The sequence below is a fragment of the Narcine bancroftii genome, chromosome 2 (genome assembly GCF_036971445.1).
Source record: "Narcine bancroftii isolate sNarBan1 chromosome 2, sNarBan1.hap1, whole genome shotgun sequence".
Taxonomy (NCBI): Eukaryota; Metazoa; Chordata; class Chondrichthyes; order Torpediniformes; family Narcinidae; genus Narcine; species Narcine bancroftii.
Window position 1 is genome coordinate 74,139,721 of NC_091470.1, and position 19,237 is coordinate 74,158,957.

General features: G+C 42.1%; 1 protein-coding gene across 3 annotated transcripts in view; it reads right to left on the bottom strand.

Moving 5' to 3' along the window:
- LOC138752381 (fibulin-7-like) overlaps window positions 1–19,237 on the bottom strand; it is a 78,650-nt gene that overhangs the window by 35,238 nt on the left and 24,175 nt on the right. For all 3 annotated transcript variants that reach the window (XM_069915265.1, XM_069915264.1, XM_069915266.1), the window contains exon 2: window positions 1,787–1,943. In XM_069915265.1, coding sequence (XP_069771366.1) covers window positions 1,787–1,901 — 115 coding nt within the window. In that variant the 5' untranslated portion in view covers window positions 1,902–1,943. The remainder of the gene's footprint in view (window positions 1–1,786; window positions 1,944–19,237) is intronic.

The following is a 19,237-nucleotide window of genomic DNA, read 5'->3' on the forward strand; positions in this document are numbered from 1 at the left end:
AATGGAGGACCATCGCCTTCCCAAGATCGTGTTATATGGCGAGCTCTCCACTGGCCACCGTGACAGAGGTGCACCAAAGAAAAGGTACAAGGACTGCCTAAAGAAATCTCTTGGTGCCTGCCACATTGACCACCGCCAGTGGGCTGATAACGCCTCAAACCGTGCATCTTGGCGCCTCACAGTTTGGCGGGCAGCAACCTCCTTTGAAGAAGACCGCAGAGCCCACCTCACTGACAAAAGGCAAAGGAGGAAAAACCCAACACCCAACCCCAACCAACCAATTTTCCCCTGCAACCGCTGCAATCGTGTCTGCCTGTCCCGCATCGGACTTGTCAGCCACAAACGAGCCTGCAGCTGACGTGGACTTTTTTTTACCCCCTCCATAAATCTTCGTCCGCGAAGCCAAGCCAAAGAGGTGTCTGGTAGTGGAGGAACAGGATCAAGTTGAGTGGCGAGTCCAATGAGACAGAAGTACGGTTGGACCAGTTTGATCGGTAAGAAGTTATCATCATCATAAAGCAACATTTGGGGCCTGCGCCCCTTATATCAAGGAATGAGCAAAATTTAGGCAGATGCCTGAATAAAGTGGGTGGAGGGGCAAGAGAAGGAGCATAGGCCCACAGACAAGAGGTGGGTATGGGTGGGAAGGCAGAAGAGAAAAAAAAGCTGAGGTGAGGGGAGTGTAGAGTTGGGAGGAAAGGAGACAGAGGGGGAAGAGAGGGAGAAAGGGGAGTGGCCTAACATAAACTGAAGAAGTCAAGGGTAATGCCATCTGGTTGGAGAGTGTCCAACTGAAATATTAGGTTTTTCTCCTCCAATTTACAGGTGAGTGGGATGTTTGACAGTGCACGAGTCCATGGACAGGCACGTCAGTGGGAGTGGGGCACAGAATTGAAATGGTTGGCTACTGAGAAATCCCTTCCATTGCCCTTGACAAAGGGCTAAGGCCCGAAACATTGGTTATGTACCTTCATGTTTGCTACATAAAGAAGGCCGTGCGATGTGTTGCGTTTCTCCAGAAAGTTTGTGTAAACTACAATCACAGCACCTGCGCACTTTCTTGTGTAACTCCGTGGATTATAGAATGCCCATGAAGGACTTGCATTCACATGCTCTGGGGATTGGGTGGGTTGAGAGGTTGGGTGGGATGAAGATGGGCCAGAGATGGAGGAGGGGGTGGTGAGGAAATGAGTCAGTGGTTTGCGATTTGTAGTCTGGATGGGTGGGATTTGGATCAGAAGACAAGGAACCAACAGCGGATTGGTAGTTGGGAGTCACTAGATCTGCAGAGGGGAAGAATGGATAAGACAGCTGATCAGTAGGGGTACAGGTGTTTGATAAACAATTTGTACTCATGTAGGGTGTTTGAACAGTAAAATGTATCAAGATGCTTTAAATAAGTGTAATCAGGTAGAAAAAACTGCTGTTTAAGAAGGGTCTATTGAAACAAACTTTAACTTATAAAGACACATTGCACAGACAAGGTTTGTCTGACAATTGAAGGTAATGTGAGGATCGGTTTAAAATGTTCAAAATAATTAAAAATTGATATCGAAGTTAGCGTTAGATAATTTTCTCTGGTGGGCGTGTCCACAATTAGGGAGCTGAATTTTCATAAAGTGCAAACAGCAATGTTACAAAACACGTCTTAATATAAAGGGTGGTGTTAAGTCCCCAAAACATGCATCTCGGAAGTTTGGAAATGAAGAAATTATTGGGCATTAAGTATCAAAAAACGAAGCTGGGTAACTTGATGAGGAACTGGTCCACACCTCATCTAACTTACCATTGTGTTTCGAAGCCTGTTTGTTCACTGCGTTCTGCAGGAGGCTAAGCTTCCTCTTCATCATGCGGATCCCCTGTGCGTACTGGGATTCCTGTGTGGACAACAGCTTCTGCATCTGCCGAATGGCACCCAGCACCTGCTGCTTGCTGGAACAGGCCTTCAAAGAGAATAAGGACACAGGTTACCCTTGCTAATTACTTTGTGTGCAAGCACATATGTGTGTATACACCCTCCACCCCACCCCCACACCCCCCTTCCCACCAATCCATCTGGATATTAAGTACGAAATTAAAAGTCATCTAAAGCTCCAAGCAACACCCATCCAAGCCTGAGTATTTGAAATATTTTCCATACAACAGTCTCTGTAAATGCAACAACCAGTCTCACAACTGCTACTGATATATAAGGATGGGCCTGCTCATGAGGGATGCCTCACAGTTTAGTACTGGAACTGCTGTGCTCAAGACCATTTGTACACGACTCAGGCCTTCATTTCAACCAACCTTCCCTCCACCATCTCCATCTATATCTCCCAATGTGGTAAACCACTCTTTGTATGTTTAACCTGTCTGGGCACGCCCATTGGCCGACTGTATCTATGGCTCCTCCCTCAGGCTCCTGAATAAAGGTGACTGCTCCACAGTCCCCTCCTCAGTTCAGGGCAGTTAACTAGCATGGATGTGGCTCCAATCTGTAGCAAATAAAAGCCTATCAGTTCTGCATAACTTCAGCCTTTTGGAGTTATTGATGGTGCATCACCCATTGTCAAGGGGAAGATGCCAACAAATTAAAAGACCCATCCCACCACGGTCAGATTCCTTTCTTCCCTCCCCCCTCACCACCCCCCCCCCACCCCAATTGGGCAGAAGATTTACAAGCTTGAAAACACAAACCTGCTGATTCAAGGGCAATTTCTCTCCTGCTTTTATCAGTCTCTTGAATCAACCTCTCGCTGATAAAAGATGAAGCCTTGTTTTAACAGTACTTTTCTCTACACCCTGCACTTTGTCTTTGTAACCCTATAGCCTGCATTCTTTGACTTGCAGTAACTTTGCACTTGTACATTTGTGTTAATATTGCACTACCTTCTATTGTTAAGTATGGTTGACTTGCCTGGATAGCACTCAAAACAAAATATTTCACTGTACCTTGGACCACATGACAATAAACCAGTGGTTCTCAACCTTTTTCTTTCCACTCACTTTATGTATTCTCTATGCCATCGGTACTCTGTGATTAGTAAGGGGTTGCTTAAGTTGGAATTTCGGTGGAAAGAAAAAGTTTGAAAACCACTGTTTGAATCGTACCTCATTGACTCGTTATGTGCATGGTTTCATAACTCCAAAGGAAATGGGCCAGTGACAATTTTTCTCAAGCCAAATATTTCAGTAACAATTGGGTCTAGAGCAGTGGTTCTCAACCTTCCCTTCTCACTCACATACTGTCTTAAGCAATCCCTTACTAACCACAGACCACCAATGGCATAGGGAATACTTAAAGTAGTATGTGAGTGGAAAAGGTATATTTGATCTTATTCTTAGCAGTTCACTTGTGCTTGATGATGCTGGCAAGAGTGATCATAGCCTTACTGAAGAGGAGACAAAGTTCCAACCAAGATCAATCATGTGTGTCACTACCAATATGCTAAATTTGACTCAGAGTCACAGAATCACATAGCAGGGAAACAGTCCCTTTTGCCCTCCAAGCCTACATCAACCACCCACAAAGACCAAATCTATACTTATCTCATTTTATTCTACTCACAGTCTCATCAACTTTAACATTCACCTGAGTGGCATTTTCAGCGGTCATTTAACCAACCAACCAACCTGCAAGTCTTTGGGACATGAGAGAAAACTCTAGCACAGTTGTTCTCAACCATTTTCTTTCCACTCACATACCACTTTAAGTAATCTCTATGCCATCGGTGCTCGGTGATTAGTAAGGGATTGCTTAAGGTGGAATGTGAGTGGGAAGGGAAAGTTGAGAATCACTGCTCTAGACCCAATTGTTACTGAAATATTTTGCTTGAGAAAAATTGTCATTGGCCCATTTCCTTTGGAGTTATGAAACCGTGCACATAAAGAGTCAATTAGGTATGATTACCAGGGATCGATGTTGGGTCCCTTCTTGTTTGTCATTTACATTAATGATTTGGATGATGGAGTGGTAAACTGGGTGAGTAAATGTGCGGACGATACAAAAATAGGGGGAGTTGTGGATAGTGAGGATGGATTTCGGGGACTGCAGAAGGATTTGAACTGTTTAGAAGAGTGGGCTGAAAGGTGGCAGATGGAGTTTAATGTAGATAAGTGCGAAGTGCTTCATTTTGGGAAGAATAATCAAAACAGGACGTACAGTGAAGGGGGGGGCATTGAGGAATGCAGAGGAACAGAGAGGTTTTGGAATAATGGTTCATCATTCTTTGAAAGTGGATTCTTATGAGGATTGGGTTATGAAGAATGCTTTTCGTATGCTGGCCTTTATAAATCATAGCATATAATATAGGAGCGCTGGGAGGTGATGTTGAGACTGTTCAAGGCATTGGTGAGGCCATGTTTGGAATATTGTGTGTAGTTCTGATCTCCAAATTATAGGAAGGATATCAATAAGGTATAGAGGGTGCAGAGAAGGTTTACTAATATGTTGCCTGGATTGCAGTATCTAGAATATGGAGAAAGATTGAGAAGACTGGGTCTTTATTCATTGGAGCATAGAAGGTTGAGGGAGGATCTGATAGAGGTATTTAAAATTATGAGAGGAATAGATAGAGTAAATGTGAATAGGCTTTTCTCCTTGAGGGTAGGAGAGATTGGAATGAGGGGTCATAAGTTAAGGGTTGGGGGCAAAACTTTAGAAGTAACGCAAGAGAAAGCTTCTTCACTCAGAGAGTGGTGGCTGAGTGGAGTGACCTTTCGGAAGAGGTGGTTGCAGCAGGATCAATTTTGTCATTTAAAGTTGGATGAGTACATGGATGTGAGGGGGTTGGAGGGTTATGGGCAGGGAGCAGGTTCGTGGTACTAGTGGAATTCACTTAAATTGGTGCGGACTAGAAGGGCTGATATGGCCTCTTTCCGTACTGTAATTGTTATATGTTTATTAAACCAGTGGTTTTCAAACATTTTCTTTCCACTCACATACCTCCTTAAGCAATCCCTTACTAATCACAGAGCACCTATGGCATAGAGAATACTTAAAGTAGTATGTGAGAGGAAAGAAAAAAGTTGAGAGCCACTGCTCTAGCACCTGAGGGTTTCAAACATTTTCTTTCCACTCACATACCTCCTTAAGCAATACCTTACTAATCACAGAGCACCTATGGCATAGAGAATACTTAAAGTAGTATGTGAGTGGAAAGAAAAGAGTTAAGAGCCACTGCTCTAGCACCTGAGGGTCACAGAGAGAACATGCAAACTCCACACGGACAGTAGTGGAGATCAGGATTGAATGAGGATTGCTGGAGCTGTGTGGCAGCAGCTCGACTCGCTGCATTATTGTTCTGCCCCGAGCATTCAATGGACAAAACCAGCTGCCTCAAGCTGGATGCCAGTAAGGCGCTGAGAAAAGGAGAAAAGTTGTATTCCATTCAGTGGGGGTATGGGAGACTGCAGCCGCTGGAATCTGGAGCAATTAAAAACAAATCTGCTGGAGGAACTCAGCAGCAAGAGAAAAGGAGAAAAGATCAAGGAGAAAAAGAATGGAAAAGTCAGAACCCTTCATCAAGACCTGTCACGTCTTGAGATGTTAGTTTATTGTCATAGATAGTGTAAATTAATAAATTTAAACATACAGCACAGTTACAGGCCCTTCCAGCCCACACCACCCAAATACCCCTAATAACCTACAATCCCCGTTCTTTTTTGGAAGGTGGAAGGAAACTGGAGGAATCCCACGCCAACACGAGAATAAACTCCTTACATACAGCGCTGGATTTGATCCCAGGTCACTGGCGCTGTAATAGAATTTCACTAAACCTCTATGCTAACTGTGTAAATTACCACAAAAGACAAAATAAATAAATATTAAAGGAGATAAATATTCAGTTGCAGTTAGTGCAAGAAAAAAAAGTGATCTTTTGGTGGTCCTGGGGTAGTTTATGGTGAGGGTCAGAGTAGTAGGAGAGGTTCAAGAGCCTCAAACTGTTCTTGAGCCTAGAAGTGCTGGACTGTGGTGGGCCTTATCAGTAAGGACAAGGAGGCAGCATACAGAGATGAAGATGAAGTGCAGACACTATCGAACTAGTGCAGAGCAAACAACCTGTCATCTTTGTCGTGGCCATCCCTCGAGGTCGAGGATGATGGACTTCATTCCGCTGATCTATTATGGGCTCTCAAGTGGCTAATGAGTCCAATATTGGCTTTGAAAGACCTTCCACATTCAGGACAGGTAGATCAGGCTTTGGTTGTTGCTGCTTCTCTTTCCATTTACTTCTCTTTTCTTCTTGTTCTATACATCTGTTAGCTTCGAAAGTTGCTGTTCCTTCTCGGCCCGAGTTTCCTGTCCTTGGCATTGGTTTCCCAATTATTGATGTCGATGTTACATTTCTCCATGTTGGATTTTAAGACTTCTTTGAATCTCTTCTGTTGTCCACCTCTTTTATGTTTGCCTTCTTTAAGGTGGGAGTAGAAGGCTGAGGAAAGTCCATCTCTCACCCTCCATCCTCACCACATTCTACAGACGATGTATCGAGAGCATCCTGTGCTGTACCCACCTCGGTGACCCTGCAGAGGATAGTGAAGTCAGTGGGAAAGAACCTCTTCCTCGCATGAAGGACATCGACTGCACTCGATGCAGGCAGAAAGCAATAAACACTGAGAAAGACTCCAGCATCCCGCATGTAAATTGTTCTCCCTTCTGCCATCTGGCAGGAGATACTGTAGCACTCAAGCCCTTACATCCAGAGAGGGAAACAGCTTTTTCCACCCAAGCCATCAGGCTCCTGAACTCTCATTACCAATTAGGATCGTAATACCTTAATATTTGTAATGCATTAACTGCTTTCCTAACATAACTATATAAATATGCTCCATGGTCCTGGATAAACGCCATCTCGTTCTTCCATGCGAGCATGGAATGAATGATAACTAAAGTTAGCGGCTCAAATTCAGGCTTCTGTACCTTCTGTCTGAAGGGAGCAGTGAGAAGAGACTGAGACCAGGGTGATGGTGGTGGGGGGGGGGGGGGGGAAATCAAAGGGTTTCAACCCAAATGGACAACAATTCTTTTCCTCCCATAGATGTTTGACCTGCTGAGCTCCTCCAGCAGATTGCTTTGTTGCTTTAATCCTAGCATCTTGCGATAACTTTATCACCAAGCTAGGGGACCAAGCCAGGTACAAGGGGAAGTTGCAGGAGAACAAGCCAATTCTAACAGGGGCTGAGGTGCCAACCTGGTGAAACAATGACATCAGAATGCTTGAAGATTAAGCAGCAGAAGGGGCATGCTATAGAGCAGGAGTGGCCACATCGCGGCACGTGACCCACATTTGACATATAAATATGTTGGCTGAGGCAGGAATCATATGAGCCAATGCTCACAATGTTAGTGGACATGGCTTCCAATTGTTTCACTGGGTGAAAACCCTGGAGTTTAATGAGAATAGTTGGAGATCAGTAATGAGCTCATTGTTATATATAGTGTACATCTGCATCAAAATTCTTATTTACTGGAGCTGAACTGGTAGTTTGCTTAAAAAAAACAATATTATAAATTAAAAAGAAATAATAAATACAATAGATTGAAGATATATATTCACTGTTATCATTGCGAAAAGGAAAAAGCAGTGTTATATTAGCATAAATGGTCCTTTTTGTGGTAGCGGTTAGTGCAATAACTATTACTGTGTCAATGACCCAGATTCGAATCTGCTGATGTCTGTGTGGAGTTTAAATATTCTTTCTGTGACCGCATGGGTTTCCTCTGGGAGCTCCAGCTTCCTCCCACCCTCCAAAGATGTACAGGTTAGTAGGTTAATTAGATCCCATGAAAAATGATGGGTAAGTGGGACAGTCCTGCATGGGCCCAATGGACCAAAATGGTCTCGTGTTATGAAGAAAGATGAAAATATCTAAATACTCAAGTACTGCATATTTCGACACTTGAAGCACTCAAAAAACACCCCAAAAAATGGGGTCATTCTCTAGGCCAGATACAAAAACAGTGACCTTAAAATTCTACTCAGACCCCATCCTATAGCAAATTGTTACGCTACTGGTATATTAAAAAATCCATGTCCAATGTGGTGTTGAACCAATAAAAGAAGTGTAAAATTTTAAAAAAACACCACACACATTTAAAATCCTTGAAAATCTCCAGTTTCATCGTCTGAGGCAAAGAACTAGGCGAGCACATCCGGAGTCTCACTGTTTACACGTCATTGTATGGGTCTCAGTCTGAATCTGGTGAGTCTCTTTCAGCTTCGTCGCCAGTGCCCACAATATCAACAGGCCAAACCTTGAATCCCAATACGGTAGCGGTATATTTGGGGGGTCATCTTATACCACTGAGGAGCTAAAACCATGAAATTCAGACTAAAATTGGAGTCTCATCTTATCTGAAGGTCACCTCATCCCCCGAAGTATACAATATATACACAGGCAAACACAAACTCTTCTAATTTTTTTTTCATTAAAGATTTCAAAATTATGCTTCAAGACTTGAACCACTTTCATGCAAACTCAGAATTAGTATGGCATTAGATCTAATAATCGAACAGGTGGGGGAAACAAGTTTGCTCTGGGATGAAATATTTCTGAACATGCAATTAAAACTGACTAGATATTTCACCTGAGACTAAGCTAAAACTTGCAGTGTAAATAAAGAGAGCTTGCAACATTTTGTGCAATGTTTTATTGATTATAGGGTGTTGACTTCTGACATGAACACAATAAATATGCCTTGATTCATTTGTAAAAACAGATTTTCAATTTATCCTCGCACAGTACTAATCCTATTATCTCTCATTGCCAAAGCTATACCCTCCAGAATGCAGGGGTTACAGGGGGCTGCTTCCTAAAAATGGGCTGCTTTGCGAATTTCACTAATGAAAAAAAAATCACTCAAAAGCTCCTTCATCAAGAAATGCATGGAGATAAACCTGTCAATTTATTTACTTTTTTTTGTACATAAATTCCATGAGTGTAATTTTAACTTCTGCATCCCAATACTTTTTTAAAAATTTAGACATACATCATTGTGGTCCAATTACACAAAACTACAACCCCCGGCACATTTCAAACAGTGGGAAGAAACCGGACACCCCCCCCCCCCAGGGAAATCCCACGTGGACACGGGGAAAATGTACCAACTCCTAACATACAGCGCAGGATTCGAACCCTGGTCTCGATCGCTGGGACTGTAATAGTATTGCACTAATTGCTACACTAACCACGCCAGCCCAAATCACCCCTATTTTAGGTGGTGATTTCTGAACTCTTGTAATTTTGCGACCCACACATGCGTTATGTAACACCCCACAAGTTGTCAAATCCACAATGACTCAGCCTGATCTGTATAGCTATTTATATCCATCACGATTTGGGAATTCCGCTCCAGCGGATGGGATCTTGGGCAAAACTAAACAAAACACTGGACCAATAGGAGAGGGAATGTCTGAAATATGCAACAACAATAAAAATAAAATCAGCCCTCTGTCAGAAACCAGAAGCCTCTGATAACAGAATGATGGAGGGATACTACAGAGAACCAGGCCTTTGGTCAGAGTCCACGTTGACCCCCCACTTTAGACAAATACTACCACAAAACATATATTCTCCCTGCATTCCCATCAGCTATTTCTGCCTCTCTCCTGCACACTAGAGACCATTTACAGAAGCAAATTAAACCATTGACCTGCCAAGCAATGGGATGTGGGAGGAAACCTGCGGGGTCACAAAGAGAATGGACGAGGGTCACGTGGCCAGCATCTGAGATCCAGATTGAATTTGGATCACTGGAATTGTGAAGTTCTACCACCTGTGCCAACGGCTCCTTATAAATATTTCAGGTACCATGTCCTACAGCAAGTGAGATGTGGCCTACCTACAAACTGATCCAATCATCACCTGAAGGTCCGCAGCTGTAGCCATCTTCAGCCTGTATTTAGGTGCTCAGGCACAAGCTGCAAGCTTCAGAGATAAAGGCTGCCTGAACTTGAGCTAAAGTGTCAATGGCTGCACATCAGTCTAATAGGTTCAAACTTAAATTGGTTGAAACACTCTCCTGCTTTAAGAGAAATGTATACAATAACATGATATCTGTAATGGCTGAATAAAATATTCACTGCATGCACATTTGTTAAATGTTTGCAAACATATACCAGTGTAGCCATGAATTGAAGAACTCCCAGTATTTGCATTGGAGAATTTTCCAGTGATGTAACTGCTGAATACATTGTCCAGCATATAAGTTAATTCCATACCTCCCTTCCATTGCATTCCATTCACTCTCTTCACCTGAAAACACAAGCCTCTAGATTCAAGGACAGTTTCTTTCCTGTTGTTATCAGACTCAAAGTGACATCTCATTGGCAAAAGATGATGTCCTTGCATTCTTTAAATTGTACTTTCCCTGTACCCTGAATATTATCTTTGTAATTCTATTCCTGCATTGGCGTGTCTAGTCATGGCCTCATGGACTGCCAAACCAACTGGAGGAACAACAGCTAATATTCCATCTGGGCACTCCCCAACCAGATGGGATTAACATAGACTTATCCAGTTTCCATTGAACTCCTCATCTGAGTCTCTCTTTTCCTATCCCCATCTCCTTTCCTCCAGATCCCCATCCTCTTCCCTCTCTGTTCAGAGAGCTACCCCTCACCCATCACTTCTCAGCTTTTGTTCCTCCTCTATCCTCCCACCCATATTCACCTATGACCTCTTTCTTATCCTTAGCCTATACTCCACCACCCCCCCCCCACCCCTTCCTTCCTCATTTCCTCTCCCCACCTTTTCATTCAGGCACCTGCTGGCCTTTTGCTCACACCTTGAAAAAGGCTCAGGCATGAAACATTCGTTATCCTTTACTTCCTATAGATGCTGCATGAAGTGGTCTCCGACACTTTGGTGTACTGCACTACAATCACAGGGTCTGAAGACTTTCCTGTTCAACTTTGCAACAGCATACCCTACAATCTGGCTTACAATAACACTATCACCTGCTCTTTGGTTTATTATTTCACAACTTGTTGTACTTAAGTATGGGTTAACTAGCCTGGATTACAGGAGAAAGACAGCTTTTTACTGTAACTTGGAAAGCATGACAAACAAGCCCATTTTTTATTTAAAAAAAACTATTATTATCAAATTATGCCCAAAATGTTTCTGTGAAGAGTCCTGGAACATTGAGATATATTGTTCTGCTGTAATAGAAGCAACAGAAATGCTCCAAACTGGAGCATGTCTGGGGTCCAGAAACACCAGCACCCATTATCTGTGCTATTGCAGCTAATAGGTAGCTAGATCCCATGGGCCCACATTCTCACTGGAGTCCTTTGTGTTATCTTGTCAGACAGAGGGTAAGAAACTAAACACATGTTTAATATTAGGTTTGGAAGCAACCCATATGAGCCACCTTCAAATTTAACACTAAAGCCTTTTTACACAGAAACCCCACTTAATTGGCATGTGAATGACCTGTCTTTAACATAACATAACAATTACAGCATGGAAACAGGCCATTAGGCCCTTCTAGTCTGCACCGAACCAAACACTCCTCTCTAGTCCCACCTACCTGCGCAATGACCATAACCCTCCACCTTCTTCTCATCCATATACCTGTCCAGCTTTTTCTTAAACAATAAAATTGACTCTGCTGCCATTATTTCTTCCAGAAGCTCATTCCACACCGCTACCACTCTCTGAGTAAAGAAGTTCCCCCTCATGTTACCTCTAAACCTCTACCCCTTAACTCTTAACTCATGTCCTCTTGTTTCAATCTCTCCTACTCTTAACGGAAATAGTATATCCACATCCACTCTGTCTATCCCTTTCATAATCTTAAATACCTCTATCAAATCCCCTCTCAACCTTCTATGCTCCAAAGAATAAAGACCTAATCTGCCCAATCTCTCCCTGTACTCTAGATGCTTAAACCCAGGTAATATTCTGGTAAATCTTCTCTGCACTCTCTCCACTCTGTTTATATCCTTCCTATAATTAGGCGACCAGAACTGCACACAGAACTCTAAATTAGGCCGCACCAATGCCTTATACAATCTCAACATCACTTCCCAACTCCTATATTCCATGCAATGATTGATAAAGGCCAGCATACTAAAAGCCTTCTTCACCACCCTATTCACATGAGTTTCTACCTTCAGGGAACGATGTACCGTTACTCCTAAATCCTTCTGCTCTTCTGTATTCATCAATGCTCTCCCATTTACTACATATGTCCTGTTCTGATACTTCTTACCAAAATGAAGCACCTCACACTTATCAGCATTAAATTCCATCTGCCATTTTTCAGCCCACTTTTCTAAGCAGCCCAAATCCCTCTGCAATCCTTGAAAACCTTCTTCATTATCCACTAAAGGCAGCTCAGGTCGTTCACACTGAATCAAGAAATGCCAGCTCAGTGACACCTTTTACATAAGCAAGCTGGCATCCCAGAGAAAAAAGGTGGAAACTGTAGCATTACAGTGTCGGCATCCTGTGTAAACCTTATTAGACAGAAGCCATTGCAAAACACAACAGCTCTGATACTACCCACCTTTGTAGTATCAAACATGGGATGAAAATGACCCCCCCGATCCCACCTTTGTTGCATTTACACAGGTAGGTGAAGCAGTTAAAGGCAGTTAATTCCTGTCTTTTAACGGCTATGTAAAAGGGGCTTCAGATAAATGGTCAAATCACAATTTTCATTGCATCTTACAGCAACAGATGGTGGAACCTTGAGAAAAATTTTTAAAAAAACCCTTGTTAGAGCTCAGGAATTAAGACAGCATTTGGGAGGACAGTTAATATTTTGAGTTGAAAAGCTGCTTCAGGTACTCCAGCATCCTTTTCTTTCCGCAATGACAGAAAGGTTTCATCTTTTGCTTGGTCAATAACACCCTCACTTCTTAATCAGTAATCAACATTCCAAACTCATTATTAATTCTAGACAAGATTCCAAGGAGACAGGCAGCAGACAGATCACAAAGAACGACACCACTGCTGATTCAGGTCATGGGGTCAAGAACTAATCTTGTCCCAGGTCACAGAAAGAGACACTAATCCTTCATAGGGTCAGTGGACATGAAACAGTCCAGTCTCAGGTCACAGAGACAGATACCAGTACTGTCTTAGGTCATAGATGCAGACACTGGCATTGTCTAAGGTCATAGAGTGTGGCACCAATCTTGCACTGGGTCAGGAGACAGGCAGTAATCCTCTCTCAAAGGATTGGTAGCAGGTTTGATGATGGAGAATTTCTTGTCATTGAGTTTTAAATTATTTAAATTTAAAGATTTAAATTTTAAATTTAATTTTTATTATTTAAATTTAGACATACAGCACAGTAACATGCCATTTTGGCCCACGACCCCGTACTGCCCAATCACACCCAATTAGCCTTCAACCCCAGTACATTTCAAACAGTGGGAGGAAACTGGAGTCCCCAGGGAAAACCCATGCAGACACAGGGAGAACACACAAATTCCTTACAGACAGCAGAGCCTAATTGAGATTTTGGAAGAAGACATTGATGAAGCCAGGGCGGTAGATGTGGTGTTTATGGATAAGGCATTTGACAAGGTTCCTCATAGTAGACTCATTTAGAAAGTCATGAGGCTTGGGATCCATTGAACCTTGGCTGTGTCGATTCAGAATTGATTTGCCTCCAGAAAGCAGAAGGTAGTAGTAGATGGAATGCATTCTGCCTGCAGGTCAGTGACAGAGATCTGATCTGGGACTCCTGCTTTTTGCGATTTATTAAAAAATGATCTGGAGAAAGAAGCAGAGAGATGGGTCAGTATGTCTGCAGATTACTTGAAGGTGGAAGGTATTGTGGAAAAGGTGGGGAGCTGTCATACATTACAACAGGATGCAGAGTTGCGTGGAAAACCGGCTGATGGAGTTAAATCTGGATAAATGTGAAGTGGTGCCTTTTGGAAGGTCAATCTGAAGGTTGAGTACGTGGTTAATGGTAGGATAATTAGTAGTGTGGAAGAACAGAGAATGATTGGGGTCAAAATCCACAGATCTTTCAAGGTGGCCAGGCAGGTTGATAGAGTAGTTTAAAAAGCTTATGGTATGCTGGCCTTCATTAGTAGGGGGATTGAGTTCAAGAGTTATGAAGTAATGTTCCAGCTCTAGAAAACTCTGGTTAGACCACACTTGGAATGTTGTGTTCAGTTTTGGTTGCCTCATCACAAGAAGGGTGTGGAAGCTATGGAGAGGGTGCAGAGACTGACCAGGATTGGAAAGTATGTCTTATGAGGCAAGATTTGCAGAGCTAGGGCTTTTCTCTTTGGAGTGAAGAAGGATGATTGGTGGCTTAAGAGGTCTACGAGTTTATGAGAAGAGTGGGTGGACAGCCAGCAGCTTTTTTCCTATGGAAAGAGTTGCAAGCACCAGAAGACATCTGTACAAGGAGAAGGGAGGAAAGTTCAGGAGAGATGTCAGGGATTTTTTTTCTATACACAAAGAGTATGCATTGTCAGGGGTGGTGGTGGAGGCTGGTACAATAGGGTAATTTAAAAGGAAGCCACATGGATGCAAGAGAAATAGAGGATTATGGGTCTAAGGAAGGGAAGGTTTCGTTTATTGAGTAAATTTTTATAGGTCAGCATATCATTGTGGGTTGAAGGGCCAGTACTGAGCTGTAATGGTCAATGTTCTAGTTCCTACAAACTAGTACATGTCCCATGTATTGAGTCATAGTTCAAATGAGGGAAGATTCTTACAATAAAGTGGAGAGAAAAAAGATGTCTGTGTGGCGGCCTGCCGCGGCAGCGATTGAGCCAGTGCTCCGGGCAGAGAACACAACCAAAGGCCAGCAGCCCAGGCAGCAGCAGTGGCCCCAACAAACGAACTGGCAGGTGAATGGCAAGGGCAGCTTAAAGGCCAGAGACCCCAAAATGGCGCTGGCTTTGCTGCACAGCCAACAGATAGGGACAGCACATGGTGAAGAAGGGCATTGTTATGCAGGAAAGTACCCGCCCGCGAGAAACCCGCTATTTTTATGCACGTTGTGACACCAGCCAAGGGGGGCCACGGTGGGAACAGTGCAAGTATAAAAGTCAGGACTGAGCCCTAATAAAACTCAGAGTTTAACCTGACTACACTACGTGTGTGTGTGTCTTCTTTCGAGTAGCGTGCGGCTACATCTAAAACACCAAATTATTTGAAGAGTATACTTCCAAGGAAACCAGCCCAACAATTTAGCTCATCGATTAAAATATTATTCACACAAACCTGGATAATAATGTACCAAGCTTCAAAATAACCATTGGAATTTTAGCCATGAGATGCATTCCACATTCTGTGGATGCAGGCACCTTGCCAGAAGTCCTGACTCTAAATAATAGGCTGAATAAACTGATATCCCTGCTTGCGGGACAAGACCAAATTTCACAAAGGTTCTGCACTCAAAAATGAGATTGTGCAAGTACTTTCATCCATTAAAAAAAGCCAAGAATTTGTATTTCTGCGCCCTTATGACCTCAGGACTTTACAAAGCACTTCACTGTCATTGAAGTGCTTTTGCTTTAAACCATATTTGCAATGTAAAATATGTGACAGGCAAACTATACATATTAGGTTTACATAAATATATGATAACAGCCAGATAATCTGTCATGTGGGTCAATGGATAAAAAAAATTGACCAAAACCTTTGGAAAGGGTGCTTTACTCTTCTTTGAAACAGTGAGATCTCTAATGGCACAGATGATGACTTGGATTAAGGTCTCACCTAAAGAGACAACAGCTCTGACTGTGCCCACTCAGTATTACACTGGGCATCAATGGCTCACTGGCGAGAACTGGCAGTGAATTATTGGGTTGGTCTGTAGATCAAGAAAATTGAGATCACAAGGAAACTTCTGCAGACAGCCAGATGAATCAAAGAAGTTGCATGCTATGCCTTCATCATGCATGGCTAGCTTCATATAGGAAGTCCAAAAACCCCAACTTGTTTGTAAAGCACAGGTGTTTCTAATATATTTTTAATGTAGCCTGCACAGAATGAATACTCCAGAGCTATGTAATACATGATGAGTTCAGTACAAGGTGCCTTCCAAAAGACTCAATTTCAGCTGAAATCAATCCATGCACAAATAAGCTAAATGCATCGTGGAATGCTCACAACAAGAAATTGTTGACAACCATTGCTTTCAATAGTAAATTAGACACCAAACGAGACAATTAGAATTGTTTAACACTTTTCTCCTCTTCTGCAATAGAGAGGGGAGAAAGTCTGCTGAGCCAACAGCAAACCTCACACTCTTAGTTCTTGCCTTATTCTTCAACTGGAACAAACAACAGAGTGAATCATTCGATTTCCTGTTTAAATATTTGTACTGGAAAAATTTCAAAAGAATCCTTTGTGATTTGTTTCCCCCCCCCATTTGTTGAGTTACTGAACCAACTCCAATAAAGTCTGCATTGGTATATATACTGGAGGTGAAATCAGATCTGGCCATTAAGGGTATTTGAAGCAAACTCTGAATCCGTTAAAAATCTTGGAGGAATACTTGTAACTTATTGGGCAACATCGGGTCATCTGAAATGTTTTAGATTCAATTAAGCTCTTGATGGAGGTTTGTGAGTGAAATACTGCATTTGAAATCTTGAAACCAATTTTGACAGATCGAATGCAAACAACTCTTTAGGACTAACTACCAGATAAACTTTTGGTCAATGAGGGGTCATCATTACCTCAAAATGACAGTACGGCTTTACTGTTCTCTTTAAATAGTCCCTTTAGATTTCTTACAATCACCCAAAATGGATGAAGTTTAATGCCTCCGCGGAACGCACCTATAAAGTCTCTGAGGGAACTAGTAATACAAATATTTAAGTGGATTTTTGACAACGGCAAAATACACAAGGGCAGTTATGAACAGAGATAGCAATTCCTTTGTTATCAACTGGCACATATTTGGTTGAAAGATACAGAGGGCAAAGAATTTTATTTTTAAAAAGATATTCAGGAGAAGCTTTTTTAGCTGATGTGCACGGTGGGAGCAATGCTGAACCTGGCAAAGGGAGGTGATAAGAATGTAAGTGGGCAGGTGATTTTGTCACATGGATTATCGATGAGGTAGATAATGGGAAACGTCAAAAATAAAATCTGGAAAGAGCAAGACTTGCATCTTCATGTTCAGGAACAGCTGTTACCCCTCCACCATCAGACTCCTCAGCAATAAACTCAATCAGAGACTCATTTAAGGGCTCTTACTTTACACATTTATTTTCTGTACTGCAGTTTGTTTACACTACCTTCTTGTTTACATTTCTCTATTTTTGTATACTTCATTTCTCTTGAGTAGTTTTTTTTTTTTGCATTACCAATAAGTAGAAATTCTGCCTGGCCCCCAGAATAAAAGAATCTCAGGGTTACATGTGATGTCATGTGCATACTCAGATAATAAAATTCAAGGTGTTAAATTGGGATGTTCCTGAATTCACAAGGCTATCATGAGATATGCAATGGTTCTCAACCTTTTTCTTTCCACTCACATATTCTCTATGCCATAGATGCTCTGTGATTAGTAAAGGATTGTGGGTGGAAAGAAAAAAATTGAAAACCACTGTTTTAATCGTATCTAACTGACTCGTTATGCGCACGGTTTCGTAACTCCAAAAAAAATGGGCCAATGACTATTTTTCTCAAGCAAAATATTTCAGTAACAATTGGGTACATTTGCTTGGTTTTCGAGAAGGGAAATTAAAATAACCAATACTCTAACTGAAAGATGCGAAGATGACATTTCCTCCTCCACATTTGCTCCTCAAAAGTTAAATCAGTATCTTCTGGTTTTTGACTAATACAAGCGCTGCTCATATCTCTAACCCAGTGGTTCTCCATCTTTTCCCCTCCACCCACATACCACCTTAAACAATCCCTTACTAATCACAGAGCACCGATGGCTTAGGGATTAAAGTGGTATGAGAGTGGAAAGAAAAAGGTGGAGAACCACTGAGTTAGAGATATGAGCAGCATTTGTATTAGTCAAAAATCAGAAGATACTGATTTGACTTTTGAGGAGCAAATGTGGAGGAGGAAATGTCATCTTCGCATCTTTCAGTCAGAGTATTGGTTATTTTAAGTTCCCTTCTCGAAAACCAAGCAAATGTACCTAATTGTAGTAACTATTGTTATGTTTGTGATGTTCAATTTTAAATAAAATATTAAAAAGAAAGCCAAGCAAATTTGCCGCTGTAAGAGTAAATGGGAGCTGCACAGTTGCATGTACTATACTCAGATAAGTCACAAGAGCATAGATATGAAACCAGGATTTGACCTGCCATTCACCAGGATCATATTTAATCTTCTACCTCAGTGCCTTTTTGTTGTATTTTCTCCAAATTCCTTGATTCCCTTAAAAATCCTTCCTAAACAAAGGTTGCCTCTTGATTAAAATATCGCATGGGCTTATGTTAAAGATGCTCAATAATGTGCTGGTCAATCCCTCAGCCAGCATTACTGAAGTAGGGCCCTCTCATAATTTCTCTTTCTCCGATAGTGGGATATTGTTGTGTGCCTCTTGGCAGTCGTGTCAAACACAAGTCGAAGCAGGAATTTCTTTCTTTATAAATAATTTATTGTGAATAAGGACTATTTTGGGGGGAAAAAGCTGGAATAGCCTTCATTCCACATTATAATTTACACAAAATATACAAGTTATTTTTCTCTGTTCGCCCTGTAAATGTTTTGTTTTAAATTTGTTCTAATAATTCAGCCCAGTGGAGCCCTTCCAGACCATGAAATCCATGCCACTCTCTTACACCCAATTAACTTACCAACCAACATTTTGAGGGTGGGTGGAAAATAGAGCATTCAGAGGAAACCCATGGGGAGAACATGCAAACTCGTTACAAACAGCATTGGATTCGAACCTGGGTCACTGAAACTGTAACAGTGTGGCACTAACTACTAGGCTAACTATGCTATGCTTTATGTAAGGCACATAAAGAGGCATTACTATATCAGAAAGTCCATCCCAAGATAGCAAGTGTCCATAGATCCCACTGTCTCCTTTGCCCCCAAAATCTCCTTAATTGCATAGACCTCTGTGTGCCTCAGGATTGAACCCTAGCTCAAGACATTCACATCACCCTTCTTGGCTCTGGTTACGATCCTCGAAACAATTAAGAAGCTGATGGTGCCGAGGACCTTTGAGGGTCCTGTTTGCCATTGGCATCCTCACGAATCTTGGTCCTGATACCTGGTTCATAGAATCCAGCACCCCACGGCCCAGCATGAAGACGTCGGCAACCAAGTCCCAAGCTGGCTTGGT